The 25,222-nt window shown below is 40.5% G+C and overlaps 3 protein-coding genes across 13 annotated transcripts; 2 read left to right on the forward strand and 1 right to left on the reverse strand.

Moving 5' to 3' along the window:
* The first annotated feature begins 85 nt into the window (after positions 1–85).
* On the forward strand, positions 86–13,879 carry LOC122634454. 9 transcript variants are annotated; one of them, XM_043823412.1, is made up of 6 exons: positions 86–100; positions 1,268–1,458; positions 8,432–8,925; positions 9,484–9,785; positions 9,956–10,211; positions 10,970–13,879. In XM_043823412.1, exons 3-6 carry the CDS (start codon positions 8,665–8,667, stop codon positions 13,412–13,414), a joined length of 3,264 nt encoding a protein of 1,087 aa, XP_043679347.1. In that variant the 5' UTR covers positions 86–100; positions 1,268–1,458; positions 8,432–8,664; the 3' UTR covers positions 13,415–13,879. The 9 variants fall into 9 exon arrangements, with proteins under 9 accessions (XP_043679347.1, XP_043679346.1, XP_043679345.1 ...); XM_043823411.1 differs by lacking the exon at positions 86–100 and adding an exon at positions 306–662 and having other exon boundaries at positions 1,211–1,458; XM_043823410.1 differs by lacking the exon at positions 86–100 and adding an exon at positions 306–662.
* Positions 13,880–17,070: 3,191 nt separating this feature from the next.
* Positions 17,071–21,066, reverse strand: LOC122634461 (UV excision repair protein RAD23 homolog B). Of its 2 annotated transcripts, XM_043823430.1 has the most exons (7): positions 20,782–21,066; positions 20,630–20,702; positions 20,101–20,257; positions 19,670–19,840; positions 19,208–19,539; positions 18,798–19,115; positions 17,071–18,697 (listed from the first exon to the last, which is right to left on the reverse strand). In XM_043823430.1, the coding sequence occupies exons 1-6, from the start codon at positions 20,845–20,847 to the stop codon at positions 18,844–18,846; spliced, it is 1,071 nt and encodes a 356-aa protein (XP_043679365.1). In that variant the 5' UTR covers positions 20,848–21,066; the 3' UTR covers positions 17,071–18,697; positions 18,798–18,843. The 2 variants fall into 2 exon arrangements, with proteins under 2 accessions (XP_043679365.1, XP_043679364.1); XM_043823429.1 differs by having other exon boundaries at positions 17,071–19,115; positions 20,782–21,064.
* Positions 21,067–21,158: 92 nt separating this feature from the next.
* Positions 21,159–24,825, forward strand: LOC122634457 (zinc finger protein 761-like). Of its 2 annotated transcripts, XM_043823421.1 has the most exons (6): positions 21,159–21,776; positions 21,891–22,222; positions 22,285–22,636; positions 22,706–22,873; positions 22,992–23,159; positions 23,246–24,825. In XM_043823421.1, the coding sequence occupies exons 1-6, from the start codon at positions 21,617–21,619 to the stop codon at positions 24,157–24,159; spliced, it is 2,094 nt and encodes a 697-aa protein (XP_043679356.1). In that variant the 5' UTR covers positions 21,159–21,616; the 3' UTR covers positions 24,160–24,825. The 2 variants fall into 2 exon arrangements, with proteins under 2 accessions (XP_043679356.1, XP_043679357.1); XM_043823422.1 differs by lacking the exon at positions 22,706–22,873.
* Positions 24,826–25,222: the final 397 nt, after the last annotated feature.

Raw genomic sequence — 25,222 nt, forward strand, 5'->3', positions numbered from 1 at the left:
GTCGTTCTTTCTCGCTATTCGGACCGGAGAGAGAGTCGACTCTTGCGTCGACCGGTTCGACGATTGCGCACCACGTGGCTTCGGATTCGCGCCAGGCTCGGTACGCTTCCCTTCCTTCCTCTCTAACCCGATATCATCCAACCCTACCGCCAGCAAAGAGAACTCTCACCAGACGCACCCCGATACGCCCTCGTCGTCGACGTCGTTCTACTCCCTGTCCTCGTCCGTCCTCGTCCTTCCTCGTCCTTCCTCGTCCGTGCTCGCCCGTCCTCTCCCTCTTTCTCTCTCTCTCTCTCTCTCTCTCTCTCTCTCTCTCTCTCTCTCTCTTTCTCATCTATGCTACGAAACGATGCCTTCAGTCGACACGCGGCGTCGCGACGCGAATCAGCGATCTTCCTCCTATCGAGATTTTCTCACGCCGGTGTGTTCTTCGAACGGTCTATCCGATAAATTTCTCATTTTCAACGTAAGAGATTCAATTCCTATCGTCCTTCGTTTCTCTGATACTTCGATTCCGAGAATTAACAGATAGATGTAACTACCGTTCGATAATTCCAACACGAGTTGATATTTCATCTCTTCGACGACAAAGGAAGGGATTTATTTTAGATTCATCGTGCCTTTGTGTATGATTATTGCGATGAGGAACAATTTTCTTTTCGGTAAGTCGCACGAACCGATTTTCGAACCGATCAACGAACCTTACGGCGTATCGTTTCTACTTCGTTTCTTTCTTCCGAGGAACGAATTACGTGGTCGGACATGTCGCGATGGGTTCAAGGATTTTTATTAATTTTTGCATGAAATTACTTATTTCGACGGTTCTCCTTAAGAAGCATCAAACTTTTAATCGATTTATTGTTGGCGCCCAAAGGAATTAACGTCGACTTGGTAATTTTCAATTACCTCTCCGTACCAAGTTTTGTACAGTTTTCATTAGACGTTACACCCGCCTACGCTCTACGTGAAAACTCTCGCGATTCGGTGACGCTTATTTACAGATCTCGTGCGATCCCTCGCACGCTCTTTCTTGTCTCGCACTCACGATTGTTATTCGGAGATAGAAGAGAGATAGAGGACGGATAACGGGGCGATTGCATTCGCGGAACACGCGCGCATCGTTCCGTGCGATGCGGTACTTTCAATCGCGTTTTTCTCCGATTTCTTCGCACGTCCCCCTGTTATTCGTTTCGTCGTATTGTCCCCATAGTAACGCGCCGTTACGTCACAGACGATGCCATCCACTTTTCGAATGTTTCCAACATAGGTAAACGAAAATCCTTCGAAATAATACGATAGGGTGAATACACGAGAGCATAGACAAATACCTGTGGCTCGGTTTACATGCGAAAGCACGCGTTTTCGAGCTTCCAAGGATTGTAGCGTGACCTGGCACGATCCATTCGACGGAAGGTTACGCTCTTCTGCCCTCACGTACGAAGATGGAAAAAAATAGAGGTAAATCATTCGGTTGATTGCTCTCGTGACTGGCTCAACTACGTAGGGATCAGAGATCTTTTATCGAAGATTTACGAAGCAGAATCAAAAAAAAAAAAAAGAAAAAAGAAAGGAACGGAAAAGGTCGATCTTTTTTTCTCTTTCTTTTCGTAAAAATAAAAAATCTAATAAATACGCGCGCTGCCAATGAGAAAAGAGAGTACTCGAACTCCCATCGCAATAAGATCCTTCCTTCGCGTTGGTTTCTATCTCTTTCTCCTTCGACCAGAGAGCTCGACCCTCGTGTATCTCCTTTCTAATTAATATTTATGCGACCTTGTTGTCGTTGAATATACGATAAACGGCACGCGATAAAGCTCGATAACAGAGGACTTCGTTTTACTACGTTGTCGATATACTACGTTACGTACCGTACACGGGCATCGTATGCAAGATACGTACGTTTTCTCGACGCGATCACGAATGTCTTTCCCTATAACGACGTCCGAATCGATCTGTCGAATCGATTAATCCGCGTTATAAACAAAATCACCGATCTGCGCAGCGAAGAAAGAATAGAGCAACAGACAGAGAGATAGAGTGGAGAGAGAGAAAGGTTCGAGGATGTAGAATAGACGTACGTTATCTATAGTTAATCCAAACCGAAGGAACGTGACTTCGTTAATTATGAACGCATGTTACGTATTACCCCCCAAGGAGCGAGCTCCGGTCAACCAGTGGCAGTAACATTGAATTTCATCTCCCCATATCGTCCGCGCTTCGACGCAAAAATACCATCTATTTTAAGTACGTAATATCGTAAACAAATTTTTATGCTCAGAAAAATAACTACGACTAATAAGATCTATCGTCTGGTCTCATTCGATTTGATCGTATAAAATATATTCAAAAAATGTCAATAGAAGAAATTTATCACGATCGTTTTTTCCTTTAATCATCTTTTTTTATCATTACAAGATATTGAATATTTGTTTTATCATTGGTTTAAGAAAATTTATTTCGATATATTTTAAAAAGAGAGACCGCGCGAAATGTTTTATCGCGTTTCATGACGCTTGCATCGCTAGTGACAAACACATCCCCATAGAAATCCATTTGGTAGGATGTGGGAGAGACCGATATTCCTTGATTCGAAGCATCGACGATTTCAGAGAGACACTTTCAAAGTTTTATGATGCGCCAGCTGGTATAGCTCGATTTTACTTTTCTCTCGGTCTCTAAGAAAAACATTGAAAACACTTCGAGTTGCGATAAAAGTTATCCAAAGTTGACAACTTTTATCGTACTTTTATCATTATTATTATTATATTGTTATTGTTGTCGTTGTTGTCGTTATTATTATTATTATTACTACCACTACTACTACTATTATTATTATTATTATTATTATTATTATTATTATTATTATTATTATATGAAAGTTTCGAAATCCAGTCATTGAGCTATCTAGTATATCACACAAAGTATAAAATCGTCCTCATAAATCGCTTCATAAGCGAAGCTCGAAAGAATTTAACCTCGAGGACAACGTTCAATAGTTATAGAGGGTATTGCTCTGCTATAAACCCAAATACTATTCCTGGTACGTTCCAAACTTATTGTTAGGCTTTTACGCGCGTAGTAAACAATCTTTTGTGTCAACGAACGGTCATAGTCATTATCTTATTTTTTCTTCGTAGATTTTCTTTCTTCGTTATTGCATCGCATGACTGTTTCTCTCTCTCTCTCTCTCTCTCTCTCTCTCTCGCACTCGATACCACTGTGCACGATTCGCTATGGAATATTTTCAAAGCGTTCTCCTATTTACGATTAATTGCTCAGAAAGACGAGGTAGTAGTGGTTAGTAAATCACAACCGTAAATGCACGTGCACGAGTTCACCTTCTCTCTATTGACCTACCCGAGTGACTACCGTTCGAATCAATGAATGAAACGCTATCTACGTCTATACGCTTACATTCGTGTGATTCGATCATAATATGTAGTGGAAACCAAACATCGTGAATCATCTTGAGAATATTTTGATAAGTTTGTGAAAATTAAACAAAAATAAAAGCTTTGTTAAAAACCTCGTACATTTATTATTCACAAATAAAATTCGTTTGCATGTATACATACATACATACACACACACGTACACATACGCACGCACGCATATAATGAAAAGATCCAATTTGTTGAACGGTTTATCTCATTTCTAGCAGTTGATCCAGATAAAGGATTCGAAAGCTTAAAATATTTCTCCATGGAATCATTCTTCTTCGGATTGCGCCCAAGCATCAAGTAATTCCCTCTCAAAAAGGATTTCGGGGTAGACTGAGAGAAAAGTAGGATTGAAGAAGAAGGATAAAGAGAGAAAGAGGAGAAGGAAATGTCGATTACGTAACTTCGTAGAGGAAATAGACGCAGTGCAGGTGCTTTTCAAGGTTCTCCGACCTTTCCCCGATGTTTCCTTCCGTTTCTTTCTTTTCCCTTAACTCTTCCCCGATGCAATCTTTTCTCTCGACGTATCGTCCCTGAACATGTGACGACCCCGAGAGAAAAATCAAGTAGGTGGATCGACGCGTGTTTCTTGCTACGAGTAACGTAAATACCCTTACGAAGAAAAATAGAAAAGAAAAGACGAAGCAAAATATCGTGGTTTAACGATATAACGTTATTAGGTAATAACACTCGACGATCGATCGGCTATCGCGTAAAATTTCACTACGTACAACGCTCGTATTCCCTTTGACGAGTACTATTACATGTCACCGATGCGTCAAAAAAAAAAAAAAAAAAGAAAAGAAAAAAGGAAAAGAAGAGAAAAGAGAAAAAGAGAAAAATAATTTTCAAAGTTCCATAATCTATCGTTAACGATTAGAAAACATCCTCCGTTTTATACGTAGGTTTATACTTAGGTACGTAGAGACACGTAGATGCGAATTCAATGCTCGAATGATGTTCGCCGTTGTACGAAGAACAATAATACATCTAAATGTACATTCGCCACTTAAGAAATGAATAATATTATTTCGGCCAGTGTATCCAGGTCAATTAAACAAATATCGCTTCGGATTTATACGAGCTTATTTATAAGAGCTCGTTATGCTCGCTGCTGCTTTTCGCTTTAACTTGTGCTTTTTTGCGTAAGCCATGCGTTAACCATGTGTGTCAGGGCTAAATCGGACGTAGTCCGTAAGCTTTGCACGTTGCCTACGGCCACGATTATCCCTTAGATCGTTTTTCTCCTCTTTTCTCTCTCCCTCTCCCTCTCTCTCTCTCTCTCTCTCTCTCTCTCTCAATCTCTCTTCCCTTCGCGAGTTTCAGCAAGTTCGAGGATGTAATTAATAATGCAATACTTTTATTTAATATAAATTTACGACGTGCAGCGTGCCATTCCGAGATTCGCGCGAGTTGAAGGAGAAAAAAGTATCGTGAAACCAAGATCGATCGACGGCGAATGTTTAATATAATATTATAGGGTTTGTTAGCTCCCTTTTATCGCGATCATCGCACAAAGAGAAGTTTTAGGTGAGGGAAGAGAAAATTAAATTCGTTCTCTCAGAACGACAAAGAACGGGACTTTCTCTCTTTTTGTATCGTCCGATATTCAAACGCCACACCCAACCCCGACGCAGCATGTAAATCGTATTGATCTAGGAGAGAACAGACGAAAGTATCGCAGTTTAAGAGTATTTACGCTTTATACTGCCAACTCAAGAAACGAATAAAGGCCAGCCGTCGCGACCACTTTATCAATTGCCATCGTCCTGGAAAGAGAGAAAAAAAAGAAAAGAAGCGAAAAAAATATTTGTACGCAAAAAGTAGCCAGATGTTCGTGGCGATTTGGTGCTCGGCCAAATCGTTAGCATTCCTCGCAGGCTCGAACGTCCTACGATCTCATACGTGCGAGCTTGTACTTCACTCGAAAGCAAAATCATTCGCTCTCGACCGTGATTGATAATATTCATAAACGTTCTTTCGAGTTTCGTCGATCACTCGATGTACGAAAAAAATTGGATAAAAAATCTTTGTTCGATACCACTCGAGCAAAGGATATCCACGCGCTCGTATTAATTGGAAATTAGTAGGAGTTAACTAGGCGTCGATTATCGATCCCGATCATCGCGTCGGAACTTAACACCCTTCTCAATCCCGGCAAAGTAGGTAATCGAGTTCGAATGGATATCGCGATGAGAAAATTTAGCGTTCGCCTCATGACTGGCAACGATTAAATCGATCGATCTCCCACTCGTGCTTTTACGCCCACGGACGAAGCGAAAGAAAAAGTAAAAGAAACACTTTCTATCGGATACTTTGTATAGAAGCGTAAGAACTGTAAAGAAATAACAGACATTTATTCCGTTACCGCGAGGCCATTTCAATAAGAAAAATCTAGGAGAAATAGTATCGGCAGACTTGGCAAAGTTAAAAGCGCCGTTCGAAGCTTCTTCATCGCGAAATCAACGGCGCGTGGGAAAAGGCAGGAGTTGACCGTGACCGGCGTAGACGACGCGTCAAAGTCGGAGCCAGAGACGAGACGGTGTCGAGTACAAGTGCAGGGTCAAAGCGACCGAGGCAAGTCGCCAACAATTTTTCGGACCTTCGAACTCATTTTTGTCCATCAAGATTCGGGTCCCTTCCTTGCTATAGATAAGCGCTCGATTCTTGATAATCGAGCGATCGTAAGTAAAATTTAACGATAGCGCACGAGAGAGAATACAATTCGTAATTATTCATAAATAATATCATCATCAAAGATTTGGAAAGATTTTTCGTTTAAGGATGCGATCCGTTCGATGGTTATTTTTAAATACGTAACGAAGCAACGGAGATAAAGAGAGCGACGTAACGTTGTACCTTGAAGCGAAATCAATATTTTGCGTAGCGGAAAGGTTCAACGCACGCGAGAGAACCCTTAAATATACCCTCAAGGTACCGCCGCGCCGATGCGGGCTATCTCCATCGACCTAGAAAAAAAGCATTGTCCCGCATCTGCAAAGAGGGAACGTATTTGTCGCGTTTGTGCTATCGAGTAACACGCGTGCCCACGTTGCTCTTTCATTCTCGCGTTACAACTACTAACTATTCTTAGGGGAATCTTAAACGAGGGAATTCTTTCGATTTACCCAAGTACTCGGCACAATGGGAATAGGAGAGAGTCAACGAGTCGACGACGCGCGGCTCATTTTCTTATTACGAAGTTTATAAAGCACTCTCAGGCCTCTTTTCTTTCTTCCGTAACAACGAGGAAGAGTCCGTCACGAGATATACTGCGTACGTATCCGGTTAGTTCTACGAAACACCGAGACGAAACATCCGACCATTTTAGGTCAACGATGCCGAAACGGGAATTCCTTAGGAAATTCCACAAGGATCGATATCTACGAAAGGCAGGATTAATTAACGTTTCGCGTTCTGGATTCTGACCTTAACAAATAAGTTAAACTTTATTACTTTATTAAAAAGAGACTCCGATCGGAACGCCGTCTTTCAAATTTATTTCATCGTGCATTTATTTATAGACAGTCGGTCGGTCGACGATCGCTTGTCAGACGCTCGAGACGAAAGAGAGAAAGAGTATCGACTACTCGTTAGCGCGCTAGAATATGAATTTCACGTTTCGCGCTTTGCCATTCTCCCACCCTCTTTTTTCTTTTTTCTATTCGCTCGATACGTCGCAATTTATTGACACGTCGTCAGAAAAATATATCCCCGCGTCAAAGGTATCTCCATATTTCACGATAAGGATTCCAATTCGATTTCACGTCCCGATAGAACATGCCTGACAAATCTGTCGATCGATTTGAAGCATTGTTAAACTACTTCGCCGTACGAACAAGACGTTTCAATCGATATATATCAACTATTCGATAAAAACAAAAAACACAAACAGAATGCAGTTGAAAAAGTTGGTTCGTTCAAGTTTATCCATAAGTACGATCCGATTATTATCCAGAGATTAAACAAAACTCGCAGCGAAGAAAACTTCGTTTTCCGATTTTTCGCCCTAATAATGATTCACCGATATTACATTTTTCTTAGAACTCCCCTATGGACCGTCGCGTCTCGACTTGCAACGAAAAGATCAAATTTAAAGTCTTTCCTCAAGAAATGATTTCAAAATAATCGAGTTATTCTCTATTTTCAATTTCTGATCCATTTTTCTCATTTAAACGGAATATACGATCTATTTATCCAAAGTTTCAGAATAACAATCGCATTTCTCAACGTACTTGCTGCGTACCGCTGCCGAAAGACATTTCTCCGGTTATTTTCGAGCAGTTATTAAACGTCAAACTGTCGATTCTTAAGAGGCGCATCATCGACGAGTCATCGATATTAGACAACTAGATATTAAGTAATTTATAATGTTCGCCGAGAAATTCGATCGAACTTTTCTCGTTTCTCGAAGTTTGTAGGACGTTATAATCGTTTAAAAGTTTCCACAATGACGAGAAACATTTTCTAAAATTAAAGTAGGTACTAACTACGTTCTACGACGGCAACTCATCGATACCGAACTGATTATTCAGAAAACTATCGAAGTCGAATGGAGAAAAAGAGACGCGATCGTCCGTCGATGAAAGTTTTTCCTCTTAAACGTGAAAAATAATTATACGACGCGTTCATAGGTATCCTTAAGCGAAAAAGAAAGGAACAACGCGAAGAATGTTTGCGAGAAGATCTTTGAAGAAAAAGAGAAAGATTTTTCTCGGAGTTGCACGAATCATTTGCAATATCACCGCGTGACCGTTGTACCGAAGAGAGTTGGCAAGAAAATTCAAGGTTGAAATCGATTATATTCGATTTAACCAATGATGTCAAAATTACCAAGCGAGAATCTTGGCGAAATGTATCGAAGAAATGTACCCTTCGGCGAGAGAGGTCGAGGATAAATTATTAGCGATAACGTATTGAACTCTTAAACGGGTCGATTTGGTAAACGGACTTTTTCCTTTCTGACAAGCGCCTATCCACTCTGCTTTCAGCGGCGAACGTCGTTCGTTGACACCAGGGAGAAAAAAAATCATGGATCGTGCGAAGAGTACGTCCGGGTGGAGTAACTTTCAGGTTTCATCGATTCCGACGTTTTCGCTGGCGACGGCATGGCGTCATACGGAAGACACGTTTACGAAGCCAACTTGACTTGAAAGACGCGTGGGCGAGAAAAGAAGGGACGCGCACACACGTAAAGAGGAGCGACCGTCTCGAAGGAGCGACAATGTCAGCGATCGCTACGGAGTCGCTGGCTAGCACCGTTGCCGATGAATCGACGACCGCTCTCGTACCGACGGTGACCAGGATCGATACCAGACTGGACGTCAGTCCGATCTCGGTGGTACTCGCCGTCTCGATAGTTTGCATCCTCTCGCCGATAACCGTCACGGGAAATTCCATCATTTTAGCAGCCTTTTATAGGTACAAGAGACTTAGAACGGCCTCGAACTACCTTCTCGTGTCCTTGGCCGTTAGTGATTTTGGGGTGAGCCCGAGATTGATTTTCTCCTTCATTTTCAGGGCATCGATCGTCGATGAGGATAGGTGCGATATAACGCAATGCAATATGTTCAAATAGAAAGACTTTTCAATTCGGACGAGGTACTTAGAGACAAACCGTTCCTTAAATTATCTATACATTGGCCGATCCATCGTCGACGAGCTATGACGTCAACGAGCGAATCTTATGGAGCTCGAATAGAAACGATTTCGCTAACGCTCGGCGGAGTAACAATCGATGAATTCGAGTACCGCTCGGTCGAGCCGCCACGCGTATCGGGATACGCGGGTATACTCGGGATCGTGCGTGCCTTTCACGAGTCAAAGTTCGATCAAACGCTCTCGCGTTTATTCGATCCTCAAGCATCGGATTTAACGAGATTTCGAGAAAATATGGCTTCTGTAACTTTTTTAATGATACCCAGCCCGTTCTTCGGTAACGTTTCCATGAAAATAGAATTTCATCGACGATCGAAGCCGCTATCTCGTCCAGCATGTAACGAATGCGAACCCGATACCTAATCGATATTTGCTTTTGACAAAGGTCGGAGTGTTCATGCCGTTTGGTATGCAGCTAGAACTCTCTGGTCTGCCAGAAAACGGTACGTCGACGCTGTGCATCCTTCCGTATTGCATCGTGATCGCACTTTGCAGCGTGAGCGTGCTAGTTACGGTGGCAATAGCGGTAGATCGTTTAACGTCGTTGGCACAGCCATTGAGATATAAGAACATCATCACTCACAGCAGCATCGAAAAGTATATCGCCGTTTTTTGGATCTACGCGATCTGCGTTGGACTCTCGCCTTTGATCTACGCTCGAATCACGGGTCTGGCCGAAACGCATAGGTATTGTTATTCGCGATAATCGTCGAGTCTCTTAAAAGCAACGTCGAATAAGATTTACTACCACCTACGATATCTAGTTGTAGTAGTAGAGAATTTACGTGGGAGGGAAGGAAGGAGGAGGAGGGGATGGGGGTTCGGAGAGAGAGAGATTAATTCACTTTACGTCATAGCGGAGGTTGTAGGTTCGGAGCAGCCGTCTTGCCGCCTGTAAGAGTCTTCCTGGTCGTAGCAGTTTGGGCGCCGAGCGCTCTCGTACTTCTTGGTTGCTACGTGTACGTCTACCTGGTGGCACGCGCTCATGCACGTGCCATTTACACGGTAGAACTATCGTTCCGGCATCAAACGCAAACCATGGCTTTGCCTCGCTACGGTCAAACGTTGGCCGTAACGGTCGGAGCCTTTTTCATCCTTTGGCTTCCGTTTCAAGTGAGTAAATATACCTTCTCTCTTTTCGTACCTTAAAAGTGCTAGAAACCGATCCGTCTCGAGCACAGGGTTCTATCTATCGTCGTATATACTGCGCTTAACGTGTCGCGCTTCCGTAAAGTATAAGAACGTGCTACAAATCGTGCGACGATCGCCGCGCTATATCCGCCGTAGCAACAGCCGTCTAAAATCTCTGATCCGATCTCCGTCAACGACCGTAAAAAAGATCCATGCGCGATAGACGCGCATCTCTTAGGAGCGCAGCCATCGAAACGAAGTTAGCTACTCCCCCGATATGCCGGAGAAACGACGTTACGTCTCGTTAGATCTTTTTCTATACGACCTCGAGAAAGGAAGGCGCGACGCTTTATGCAGCGAATTTCCATACGATATTTCCGACGTACTTCGAAACGATTACATTTTGGAATTTTTTTATCGTCCTTTCTCGGATCGAACGAGTTTTTTTTTTTTTCTTTTTTTTCTCCGTTCTCCTCTTCCTCCCCTTCGGAATCCTTCCTACGAACCGAAATTTTTTTCCACCCTTAATGGCCGATCCGAAGCAAAACGAACAAAAAAGGAAGGAAAAAGAAAAAGAGAGGAAGGAAACGGGAGTCCTCGCGCGTCAGGAACGATCGACTCGCTCGCTCCGAACGATATCCGAACGATGATACGCGTTTGACGAGCGAAAGAACGTCGTATCTAAAGAGAAATATGCAAATACGATCTCGTCCCGAATCTCGTATTTCGTCCCGTTTCAGACCTGTATGCTGCTCGACATCTTCTACGACACCAATTTCCTTTCGGAATGGGCGGTCGTGTGGTTGGGTCTGCCGATTCTCTCTCACAGCGGAGCGAATCCTTGGATTTATGCCTTTCATCACGGTGAGATGCGAATAGCGGCCGGAAAAATAGCGGAGGACTTGGTCGCTTTGTTCGGCGTTACGCCTAGCCGATACGGCGGATGCTCGCCCGCGAGGCGCGTCTCGAATACCAATCTCGAATTGGCCGAGGTGAACAACGGCAACGACGTTAGGAGACAACGCGTCGAAAATTGCTTCGCGGCTAAGCGACGGAGCAGCAACACCCTTTGCTCGAGCAAACGTTGCTTGGACGCGTCCGGAAGGCAGGCGGACATTTCGCCGGAGAGAAACGAGGCCGATCGTAGCTCGTCCTCGAAATATTATCCGAACGAGATAGTCGGGGAGGACATCGAGGACCTAAGGAAAATGTTGGATCCGAAATATATAATAGATCGGAATCACGTCATAGACTCGAATCACAACATCGATAAGATCAAAAATCTCAAGTACCTGCTCGATCCGACGTTCGGCAAGATAAGACACCTGAGACGTCTAAACCGCAAGAGACTGCTGAGCAAGAACTTTTCGAAGAAATGGTCCGAGCCCAAGTTCATATCCTATCAGAATTTAAATTCCGACTGCGGCTCTAACAGAAAATTTCTTCGGTTCAACGCCATGTCCGACTCGGCGTTGAACGCGAACAGTCCCGTCGTCGAGTGCCGATCGAAGGACGTCGACGGGGCGCTCGACGTCGACGCGACGGCGAAGGAGGCGAATACGGACGAGCGAGGAAATTCGAATCTATCGTCGATGTCCTATCCGAACATAAGGACGGCCAGCGGAAACGCGTCCGATGTCAACTCGAGAGTGTTCGCCGCTAACGAGAACGACGGTTCGAAGCTCGTTCACAGATACTCCGTGCAGAATTTAAGCGACGACGGATTCGACGTACGACCCTCCACCGTCCCCCAGTTCTCGGATCGGCGTCGAACCGAGGACCGAACGACGAGAAACGTTTATTCGCGAGCCCGAGCGCGGGCACGATTCGATCTTGCCAGCAACACGGACGTACGTATTCACAGCTACTCGTCCCTATCCATGGCCGAAAACTCGGCGAAGCGCGGCCTCCTGGATAATCCGAAGCGTAGGTTATCCACGAAGAGCATAAACCTCGTCGGCAAGAAGCTGCCCAGTCTGGCGTGTTTCGGGCCGAAACAAGGCCGCGCGGCCCCGGAGAACCTGTCGAAGAAGAACAGACTCGAAACCGACCCGTCGTCCCGTCGATCCTCGCAAGCTCGGGGAATAACGATACAACGAATGATACACTCGGAATCGGTAAGTCGAATCGAGCCAAGCCGCACGTTCTTCCGAAGTTCGAAGCTCGCCGAGGGATTAACGATTCCGATTATACACTCGGAACCGCCCAGTCCTTTGGAGCCGGCTCCTTTGTCAACGTCGCGAGAGGAGCACCTCGAGGGTTTCAACGTCGGCCTCACGACGTGGAACAACGGCGAACTCGAGTCGAGTCGAAATCGAAAGAGTCCCGTAAGACATTCGGATCCCACGTTGCCGTCGGTATCGTTCCACGTCGAGGACTTTAGCGAGCCTCTCGAACCGACCGATCTCTCGGGCAAGGAGGCGCCGCCAGACGCAAACGAGATACGACCGGAAACGACTACGAGAGAACCGAAACGATCGCTCGAAGCTATTCTGGGAAAATGTTTGGGAAGATCGAGGGACGATAAATTGGCCGAGCCGATATTCGGCGAGCACGACTCGACGAGATTCGACTCGAGACGGCCGTCCGACTCGAAGTGGTCGGAATCGTCGAAGAGCCAAGAAATTTTGTCGCGCGTCAACGAGCGCCAAGCCGTTCCCTCGTCTTCTTACTCGGTGAACGACTTTCAAACGTGCAACAGCGGCAGCGACTTGAACGATCCGACGTCCTTGGATCCGTTCATGTGTCCCGAACCACTGACCTCCTCGTTACGCGAATCCTTTTTCGACGCACCCTCGGCGCCCGACTCGGACGTTTTCACGTCCTTCGAGGAAAACGACACGGCCGACTTTTCCTCGGGGACCGATCCGATCCGGAACGACTCGTCTCCCGTCTACAACTCCGTATCCGCGATCGACCTAAAGAGCCTCTCGATCGCTTGCGAACAGAGCAAGTCGACCGAGTCCGTGTTTCGCGGCAAACGTACCGAGGACGGCTCTTGCGCGATCTTACGTCTGGAATCGTCGCCGTCGGTGCACCGTGCCAAAATTCGAACGCGATCGTACAAGGAAGCGAAGAAAACGATTCGTTTGGCCCCATTGGCCGTACCGACTCCTACCGACCTTTCTACGCCCACCTTCGAGCTCGTCTCGGAAACGAAAACGGACGAGGCCGTATTGGTCTAGTCTAGCGGACTGTAAGCTTGCCCTTTATACGGCACGGCCGTACCACTGGCGCCTATTGGCCAAAGAGAGGGCCAAGAGGAACGTCGAGACGCGTGCGTTTCTTTGAGATTCTCGCGATCGGATTTCGCGAGAAGATCGAGAAACCCTAGTACGTTTCCTTTCGCTCGAAGAGATACAGAGTAACACTCGTCTAATCGGACGACGACGTCTTAATGAGCGATAATAAAATATATCCCAAGTACAGCTTCGTTAAGTGTAGCGCAATCGCCGTGCCAAGCGAGTCAAAGGGACGTCTCGCTTTTAAATCCATGCGATTACCGATCTAATCACCGCTTGTGTACCTGAACGAAATCGTCGAAGAGATCGGAGAAAAAGAACGGAACGATCGAGCGTCCAAGTAGGACGAAGGGAAAACAAGAGGACGCAGCGACGTACGAAAGCGTTTCGCAGGGATAAATAAATTAACGACGAACGTTGACATTACATAGATACTACCCGATTTTGCGCGAGCGTAGTCGTCCTCTTTGAAGTCATTCGACTAGGAATTTTTATGTTTCGCTAGATGGTAATTCCGCTAGATGGTAAGTAACGACGGGTCGACGCGTTCGTTCTCTCGAGGAACCGATCGAAACGCGCGTCGTGTAAATAGACAGGACGTTGATCGATATATCGAACGTATACTTTGCTAATTCTTTACTCACCGAACGAGTTCGGTGCGCGTGTTGGTGTGCGACGGAAGGTCTACGCTTCCGACGAAACCGATTTGGGAACGCGTTTGAGAATGTTGCGGAAGAGAAATGCAACGTACCTTAAACGCGCGAATAGAAAACCTATGTAGAACAGAAGGGGCGCAAGGACCAAAAAAAGATTATATTTTTAAATACTACTTGTATCGCTTCGTCGCGATCCTTATGACGCTTAAAGTATTTCGGAGAAAAATCTCCTCGTAACATCCCGCATCTTGCTGTCGCGCTATTTCGATTTGACGTTAATATCTTACGTTGAACGGATCGTTACGAAAGAGGAAGAAGAAGAAGAAGAAGAAGAAGAAGAAGAAGAAGAAGAAGAAGAAGAAGGGAAAAAGAACGATACTCTCTTTACGCGTAAATAACCAAGGGAATTCTAAATAGGTACCACCTACGTACGTCTTTTTCGTTATAATCGTTCGTTTGGTGAGCGCTCGCGTACCGAAAGAGTGCCTCGGGCTTGGTTCTCCGTTCGAAAACAAGTTACGAAAACTTACGAGTTCTTCCCCCATCCTAAAAGACTTGGATCGAAGATTTATCATTATCAAATAGAATGTGCATCCGAGTTGCGTCTTTGCGAGTGACAACTCTGAAAGGTAAGACGAATGAGTGCAAACTCGCTGTAAATAGGTACGACGGTATCCTAACCCCAGTGTTGCTCGAAGGTACTCGTATTTCAGTACCTACTTATATACAAGTATAGGTACTCTCGGCGAAACTTCCCGGAGAGGCATAAAAATAGGTGTACTTACTTTCGTTTCGCGTAACGATCTAGATGACAAAGACTCCTCGAGTACTTTTACTTGGAAAAAAAAAAAAAAATTCGTTCCTTCGTTACACTCCTTGCCTTAACCGTTCGTACACGATCGATTTTATCGTACGATCGAATTTAAAAATCATTTTGCTCAACGCGCACTTACCGACTATGCTATGATAAACGAAGTTCAACCTATCGTCCCCGTGTCTTCCATCTAATACTATTAAAGATAAGTCGCTTCGGGTAATACCGTTTCGAATAGTCGACGAGAGTGCATCGTGGTAACGTATCGGATAAAAGTAACTAGTCGAGAATAGTTCGAGGAGATTAAGCGAGTACCCCGTGTCTTACCTATACGTATATATGTTAGATACGCAGTTCCTAGTACTTTACAAGTACCGAAGTACTTTATGAAGCAGTTTGATACGATGCTATTTCAAATGTCGCACGATTCGATCGGAATCATCGTCACGTAATGATCTTAATTGCGTACGTGCATTTTCCAAAGACTCTCCATATTACGTAATGTACCGTATTATGTAAAATTCTATCAATCTAAAAAAAAACCGTACCCCATCCGGCTGCTTCCTACGAACGATCGATCTTTAAAGAACAAAACAATATATCGCGCCGGATCGACGACAGCCGTTTCCAATTTGATCGATATTTCCATTCGATTAACGTTCCTGCGAGTAAACGATTCATTTAATTCGATATTAGTCAACACTGGAGTTTGTTATACCTGAGAAAAAATAAACGTATGCCTGTGCTATGTGTGAACCCACTCGCGTAAAGACAAATAATTCTTTATGTTTACGTAATAAAAAAAAAAGAAAAGTAAGAGAACGATAGAAAAAATCTAACATTAATTTATTACAACAAAATATATCACGATACTACGAAAACAAATGCGCTTAGTATTTATTTCATTTTTCTTACACACATCCCGCAACAAATTCTACGATAATCGATTTACTACCGACTTTCGGTCGAATGGTGGTTTAACGTGCAAATGATACTTGCGTAGCCAACCTCTTTCCGTTGCACGATCGAGTTTCGTCGCTCCGTCGCGAGATGACGGCACCTGTATATCCCGATGAACCTTACCCCGAGGATAAGGCAGATTACGCAGGAATCGGTATTACGTCGGTATTATTCACCGCTGATACATTGTCGATACGTAGCGAAGATTATAAACGAACGATATAAGTTGAAAACAATTTTTCATCCTACGAAGGAAGTAAAAAATTGTGACATAAGAAGTCGATGAATAATTTTCGATTAACGATCAAACGTACGAAATTAATTTAGACGTACGTTAAGAGAAAAATTTAGTATATTCCCTATCTACGAGATGGCTCGAACGTGACGACGACAACGTCACCCTCTGTCCGATGATAACAAATGTGATAATACGTGGACGTGTGATCGGTGTCGAATCGGTCTCTGTGATATTCCTGCTTGTCTAATATTTTGCAACGTGAAGTCAGTTAGCAGTGATTTATAAACATGATCTTTAGCGTCTGCCATTTCTGAATTTTTTTTTTTATATTAATTCATTTTTATTTGCAGATGTCTAAGTTGACAGAATGGCTTACGTATACTAGTGTACCTTTAGGTGTATGGCTAGCAGTGATCACTGGATATATAAATCTTTCTTATGCCACGGAATGGCAAGAAATATTTCTGTTCCTACCGCTTATCGCTTTACTTGTATTCGGTTTTTATGCGGCCAGTGTCGTCTTATACAGGACGTTTACGTTCAATGATTGCAACATGGAAGCAGCTGAACTCAAAAAAGTATATACTCTTTTTGCCCTATGATTGTTCATAGGACGCTTATACGTTGGATCGATTAATGTCATTGCAATATTATTCAAATTCCAGGAAATAGAAGAAGCTAAAAAAGATTTGCGTACGAAAGGTATTTTCTCGTGAACAAAGTGAATATATTTTTATACTCTGTTGTTAAGCGTACACCATGAATATACAGTTTTGAACGAGCTGTCTAAGGTTTCTCTATTCTATTGATATTTTCATTATTTAAGCGATTAATCGATTCGTCGAGTTTTTATTGACAAATGCGTCCTTGCAACTGCGCTGCGTTTAAACGAAAAAAGATATGTAACTCTGCGAGAAGATAATATTTGTAATTATTTTTTCTAATAAATGAAGATACATTTATTTATGCTTTTAAGTATTACAAACATATTGAAAACAGTGGAAAAAAAAAAAGAAACAAGGTTCTGCTGCTTCAAAGTGTCTCTAGACCTAAAAATGAAGTATAGAATAAGTTGTTTTTATACATTATTTTCTAGATTTCTTCAAGATAATATAATTGCTTTATGATTTACTGGTAAATGAAAATACAGTACTATTATATACCATTTACTTGAGGACAATCTCCTCAACATTGTTATAATATATTTTCAAAGAATTCGTATGTGTGTACACATACCCACGCACGCACACACGCACGCACGCACGCACGCACGCACGCACGCACGCACGCACGCACGACCGCCCGCTCGCCAGAGATACATACACGCACGAGTATGTACTTAGTTACAAATAACGAATCCTTACGTACGCACGTATGCATAGAAGAGAAAGATAAAACTGAAATATCAAAGTTAACAAGCAGATAAATTTTAGCGACCATATCGAAGCATTTCGTTATAGAGAGAACTTTTATTCTTTACTCTTCGCTTTTCCGTAAAAGCTCTCATCGAGTATTAGTCTAATTGTTGCGATCGCTGACTATAAATCACGCCGTATCTACAATTCCTATATGTTTATCTCGCAAAACCGTATATCATAAAAATCTGCAAATTTTATACTCACAGAATTATCTATGCATATGAAATATTATCAATATGTTTAGTATTTTCATGAAAACAATATTTTTTAAGAAAGAAGTTCTTAACAAAGAGGTTTGATGCACGTAAACGTATTAATTAAAATTTCTTCGTTATATTTCTTCAATGCTAGAAACTGTGTTATAATAATCCTTTGATGCACATTTAATGAATCGACTTGTTAAATTTCTCTTTGATGTGCAACTATCTTTTTCATTTTCGTTTAAAAAATACAAGATCGCTTTTTTTTGTTTCTTTTTCTTTTTTCTTTGTTTTTCTTTTCTTTTCTTTTTTTTTTTTTATACATACGCAAATGTACACACATATACAAGTACTAATTCCGATTGTATATGGATGCACCTATCATTTTTTTTTTCTTTTTTCTCTCTTTTTTTTTTTTACATCAGAAAGTCCATCAAGTGCACAAAGTACATTAATGAACTAGAGATACATATGTATAGCCCTTCCGTGCACACGCACAAATTATTTACTTTTAAATGCACGCACGAAAGGATGGATACCTTTATTTATTTATTGTTATTTACCGATCTATAACTACCCTTAGTTTTGAATGTATAAATACAATAAAGTAAACGTACATTCTATGAACAGACTACAAATGTTACGTGGACTTTCTTACGTAAAAATAGTATTAATTTGCTCCAAACGGTGAAGAAGCAAAGATTCATTATCATACGACTGTTACGATCTATAAGTATGAATGTATCGATACAAGCTCCAAATGATTCTTTTATAGCCTGCAATATTGATGTGTTTTAGGTGAAATCCATCATGGACATAGCACAACAAATAGAATTTTATATCAGTGTGTAATTTTAGATTTGTTGCATTTCCAGCCATTTTGATACATTGATGAATATATCACATAAAATTTAGCTTGTTGGTATACATGTCAATTCTCCTGTATATAATGAATAAAATATCCTAAACATGTACGTATATTTACAAACAAAGCAATCGTAATTACTGTGAAAATAAGTGGTTATGATGTAATTACCCACCCTTTCTCAGTCCATTGATATTTCAAACTCATACATATGTATAACTTCAGTCATCGAGATTTTGAGATAGCAAAAAGTTAGCAGCAAGATTCTCATTTTTTTCACATGCAAAGTAAGCTTGTACAACTAGATGTTCTGGAAATCCTAATGCCGTCAACCTATCAATAGCCTCTCTGTCTTGCGGTGTTAACTGAATCATTTCAACAGCCGCCCGCGTACTAGATCCACCACCTGAAAGACCACCTGAAGCGGCCGCAGATGCTACCGCTGCTGCAGATACAGGCATAACTCGTGCGCCTGTACCACCAGTTGTTTCTACTGCATTAAAAAGATTCACTTGTGTGAGCATCCATTTATAAAGTTCACATCGATATACTTGCCAAATTTTTGTTTTTTTTTAACGAACGAACCTGGCTCATTCAGCATACGTATAAATGCTTCCTGATTCTGTGAAATGTGCTGTAAAAGGGCAGGATTAGTTTGTCCTATTTGCTGGAGCACGGTATTTAAAAGTTGAGGATTTTGTTGAATAACTTGGCGCATTTGTTGAAACTGTGGTTGCATTCGTAGGAACGCTAAAGGGTCTTGACCTTGGTCTTGAAGTTGTTCTTGCGCCTCGGCTGGATCCTCCAATGGATCCTCAAACAGTTGCGCAGGTATACCTGTCAGAAGATATTCAACCGCCCTATCCGGATTGTTGAAGCTCGCTCGTAAAGCCTGCTCAACTTGTTCTCGCTCGTATCTAATAAAAGTGAAGTTAATTGAAAATACAAGATGGGCTTTTCCGTCTTCCGCTTACATAGATATTTTTCTTTTCTTTCTTTTTTCTCTCTTTACTTTCTTTCCTTATCCTATTTCATTTTTTCACTTACCCCATATCCATGATATTGTTTACCATTGTATTGTATTCTTCACCCATCAGCAAGGCACTCTCGGCTTGTCCTCCAGCAGCTGCCGGCTCCGTTACTGTAGATTCTTGCACGTTTGTAGACGGTTGAGATACAGTTTGACCGCTAGGATTTGTACTAGGTGGTGGTGCTGAGCTATGGCAAAAGATAAATACCATGAACTCGCCTGAAGTATCTCAAGAATAACATTTTTTTTTCTCATTCGCAACTGTAATATAAATATTTACATTTAAAACAATTTATTCGAGGTTTAACAACCTTGTGACTTGTCCAAGACCCTTATTACCTTTTTAAAATATCATTCATAGACAATAGTTATACACTTTTCTTTTTCTATCTCGCTCTTTTAAAAACACACTTTCGACATATTCGTAAACTGTTATTTCTGTGAATACCTGGTAGTTGTGTCTTCCTTATTGTCGCTTTCAACATTGTGCTCTTCGCTAGCAGCTGAACCACTACCAGCTTTAGGTTTTGTAATCATAAGAACTATAAATTTCTTTTCATCGATATTATACTCCGTGAGTGGTTTGTCATCTATTAATATTTTGCCTGAAAAAATTACGTTTATATTTCAATATCGCATAAATATATCACGTGAATATATGCAATAATATACATATAAAAAGTACGTGTATACGTATATATTGATCTCTGAAGAAATATCGGAGAGACGAGTGTTGAAAACGATTCGTAGAAAGGAAGGAAAAAAAAAGAAAGAAAAGAACTTTCAAACTTAACCTGCAATAGCTCATATGCGATATGAATCGTTGAAACAAAATTAATTACACGCACATTTTATGTCAATATGTGAAACTTTTCATAATAACATATATATAACGGATTATTGAAAACCATACAAGCATAGTCGCAAATGTTATAAATTCGGATGAGAAAAAAGTGAGGTTATGGGCTTGAATTTACCAGCATATATTAACTTTTGATGTTCGGTAGGAAAGCCTTCTTGAGTCTCAATATGTTTCTTAAGTTCCCTTACCTGCAAAGTAACATATAATTTTTCTAATTAACTGAAACCGAAGCTAGATGAAATTCAATATCATTACATTTTCACTCACCGTTTCGGATGGGTCAATTTCTACCGTAAAAGTTTGTTGCTGTAAATTTTTCAGAGTTATAATCATATTGCAGAATTTTTAAAGAAACAATTTCCCACTCAATGATAAAGTGAAGTTCGAGAATCTCCTTCAACAAGAATAAAACGAAGTTTTGGCTGAAATCTTTTTAGTGATGAGTCGGCACTGCTTTAAGCAGCTCAAAGATACATAATCCGTGGTATAACGCGAGAGGAACAACGCACTATCGTATGAATTTATGAGCATTTCCTTTGATTCCAACTCGAAAAGAGATAATGCCTAGATGGCAGCATTTACTTTATTTTCCCTAATTCAACGCATATTTGCTGTTCGCCGCTGGCACACATTACACGCATACAAGCACACACGCGGGCGCGCGCGCGTTTAAAAAATTATTTCTTCGTTTGTAAATAAAGCCGTGCTGACAAAAGATCATTTTTATTGAACTAACTCTCTTAGTTCAATTAATAAAAAGAAAATATCTTCGTAAAGACTAAGAAAAAAATTTTAAATCGCGCTTTTCCCGCGGAATTTATCTACGATTGCTGCGTGCACTGTACAAAAGAAAAGGTTACGTTGTATTTCGTTCGTACGAGTTTTCAGTATGAGTACAGTTTCGAAATTATTGATTAAACAATGTGAACGTTTAAAACATATACCTTGTTCACATATATTAAAATTGTGAAAATAATAATTGAATATAAAATAGCAACATGCAAGAAAGAAAAACATCGTTTCTATTAAAGAAAGAAAATGTCCGATAAAATGTCATCTGGCATGTGACATATTATTATGCGAGTGGGGAAAAATAATTACAATGAGCGAAGAATGTCCAAATTGCCGACAAATTACGAATACCTCAGATTCAAGACTCGTAAAAGATAGTTGTGGTCACACCAAATGCAGAATGTGTCTTCTGTACGAAGAACAAGGATGTAAAACTTGCCGTGATCTCCCACAAACCGGTGGAAACTTTGGTAGAAAATTTCTCTCTCTTTCCTTATTTATGCTTTCCTTAGTTACTGATATATGATAGAAAAGTAATAAACTTTATAAAAAATAATAAAATTGATTAGCGGTTATTTTTACAGTCGAATTAACGAACGACAATCACGTAAATACGGAAAGTTCTGTAATCGGAGAAGAAATAATCTTGCCTTTAGAGCTTGTTATTAATAAAAATTCAAAGTGTATCTATAAAGACACTTTTCATAATAAAAAAGATATATACAAATTGTCAACTGTAAATACTGACAGTGAGAAAAACTCGATTAAAATGTACATTCCCAAGATAGAATCTTGCGATCTAAGTTCAAACGCGCAAATGCGTTTAAATAATGAGAACAATTTGGTATCTCAATCGGCAGATGCTTTTAATGATGTTCAGACTTCTATAGCGACAAGAATAGACGTTAGAAACACGGTAAGTAAACTCATTAATGTCATTATAATATGTATAATAATAAATATTTCAATATAATATAGAAACCAAAGTTAGACCCTATCGAGTTTGTTGACAAGGGACCATTAAAGGATAAGCACTTAAAATCTTCCAATAGAAGTCATATATCGGTAATACCTGGAACTCCGGAAAAGTACAAGTGCAACGCTTGCAACAAAATATTTCGAAACAAAAAAGGCAAATGTTACCATGACGCGTGCGTAACTGGGATCAAGCCTTATCAATGTACCTTCTGCGACAGAAGTTTCGTTAAGAGGTCTCATTTTGAATATCACGAGAGAGTTCACAGCGGATATAAACCGTACAAGTGTGATATATGCGAGAAAGCATTTCCCCAACGAAACAAATTAAATAGACATATGCATTCGCATAACAGTAAGCATTAATTTGGCATGTTTTTATTTTCTTTCGAGTCTTTCTTTTTAATGTAACGATATATTGTAGAAGAAAAACAATTTATATGCCCTAAATGTAAAAAGAGATACAGTAAGCAAGAAGATTTGAAAAACCATTTGAATAGTCATAACAATTCTGTTGTCTATACCTGCAAAGTCTGTGGAAAATCTTTCTGCGTTTTGACAAATTTGAAACGTCATATGAGAACGCATACTAGTGAGTCCGACGATTATCTCTTGGCATTATCTTACCATAAAGCATATTATTTAAAAACGATATTTTTATAACAATTACGCAAATGAATTTTATTATTGTATCGTAACATTATTATCAGATGAACGACCGTACGTATGCGACCAATGCAGTAAGAGCTTTAAAGATAAATCTTTGCTAATACGTCACAAGCGAACTCATCAAAAAGACAGGCCTTTCTCGTGCGCGCATTGCAATAGAGTGTTCTTGTCCAAGAGTGAATTAAGGCGTCATTTGGCGGTACATACAGGTATATCCTTCGTAAAAATTTATTAAAAACAGAAAAAAAAATAAAGAAGTAGAATAAATCATTGATATCTTGTGTTATTTTCTTAGATGACAAACCATTTTCCTGCGAGTACTGTCAAACCGTCTTCAGGAGGAAAGATAATTTGAATCGTCACATTAGGCATCATCATACAGAAACTTCGACAGTCGAAATGAATAAGTTACAAAATCTCACAGAGGATGCAAATAAAAAGGTATTAAAATTGAAACAAACTAGCACAAAACACAAGCAGAAAGGAAGAAAGGTGGAAAGAACGACGTCCGATGTTATACTAAAATCTCCTAATAAAGTTTCGATAGGTGTCACAAATTCTCACGAACAAATTAACTCTAGATTAGATCCAATGGGTAACATTACACCAGTCATAAGAACTACCACCGAGCTAAGTAACGCCGTACCTGTTATTAATGGTCCTATTTGTATTAGAAAGCCAGAGGATAAGACTGAAAGTAATAAGAAAACATTTACGTATACAGAACCAATACCGCTCGCCGAAGCTGTCGTTATAAACAGAAGAATCGAAGAGAAGTTGTATCCTCAGAATATGTCCCGTCATAATTATTTTTTGTGCAATTATCTGAATCATTCTGACAAGCAACAGCATGCAGCAACATCTTCGTCGATGCGCGCTAATCACTGTACAAAAGTCAATTATTCCAATCTCAATGGTTTATCCTCCGAAACGACAACTGCGACCGAAGCTACTTTTCTATGCCAAACTCCAGAATCGAGTAATTTCAATTTGGAAAAAGACTCGATAATACAACAAAAAATTTCCAAAGAAAAGTCTGTTGGTTGCGACGATATAAAGGCACCCGAAATTACTACATTAAAGAAAACTAATGATCTGTTCGTTGAAGTAATTGGCCTTAAAGATTGCAATTCGATTGATACCAAGGAAGAAAAACAAGAACAAGCAAATTGCGTTTCTACTATAAAAAAGACGTATGGTAGATCTTGAGTTAAAAAAAAAAAAGTATATTTTTACGTAATAAACAAGGTTTTTTTTCCAAAGGAAAAAGTGAGTGGAAGATTGAAATACGATACAGAGCAACTAGTATTACAAATTTATGTGTTTTTTTAGTAACCTTATTATTCCTTAATATATTCATATAAAAAGTGCATCTCTTTCTTATCGATTTATTGCACATTACAGTTGAAACGAGGATTTGCCATGGAATTGTGTAACTTATCCATTTGTACATACTAAAGTTATGTCCGTACGCGCTAAAGCTACATCGTCCAAATTGAATGTATTTGAAAACGTGTATCGAGATGTAGAGACGATAATTGTACAGATAAACGATACATACCTAAGAATGTATGACTTATTTAACAAAAAAAGAATAATAATAGTAATAATAATAATGATAATAATAAATAAATAAATAAGTAAATAAATAAAAAAGAAAGAGAAATAGAAAGAAAAAACAATGTTACCGATCCAAAATAAGATTTAAGAGTTACGATAGATTTTGAAAAGTTCGCACAGTTTTAACGAATAATGCGTGTGACAAAAAGTGGGAGAATAAATTGCAAAAAGAGAAGACGATTGATTAATCCTTCATTTCTCAGTCCTTTTGTATATCATAGAATCTTTTATAAAGAAAACTTCTATAGTGAAATGTATTACTTAACGATAAAAAAACACTAGTTGGTATTTGGTTTTTGATTTATCGTAGTAGTGTGCCAAGTTAGTCTTTCCTGATAAAATTTAATAACTATCTGAGGACAAATAACGTTAGCTTCTCTCGCAGGTACTAAATCCGATTCCTCTGTTCCTTTCCTATACGAATAAAATCTTATGTATAACATTTATTATCTGGTCACACTTTTTTTTTTTTTTTTTTTTTTACAAAATGAATATGCTAATAGAAAAGTAAAACACGTAATATAACGATAGCTGACCATTTCATTAAAAACATTAATTCTCCGCTGGAATCGGTTGCTCCAATAATTCTTTCTGGTTCCAATTCTCTATTAAACCCATATAACGGATTGGTATTGTCTAATAGCCTTTTTTG

Source organism: Vespula pensylvanica, chromosome 15 (assembly GCF_014466175.1).
Source record: "Vespula pensylvanica isolate Volc-1 chromosome 15, ASM1446617v1, whole genome shotgun sequence".
Taxonomy (NCBI): Eukaryota; Metazoa; Arthropoda; class Insecta; order Hymenoptera; family Vespidae; genus Vespula; species Vespula pensylvanica.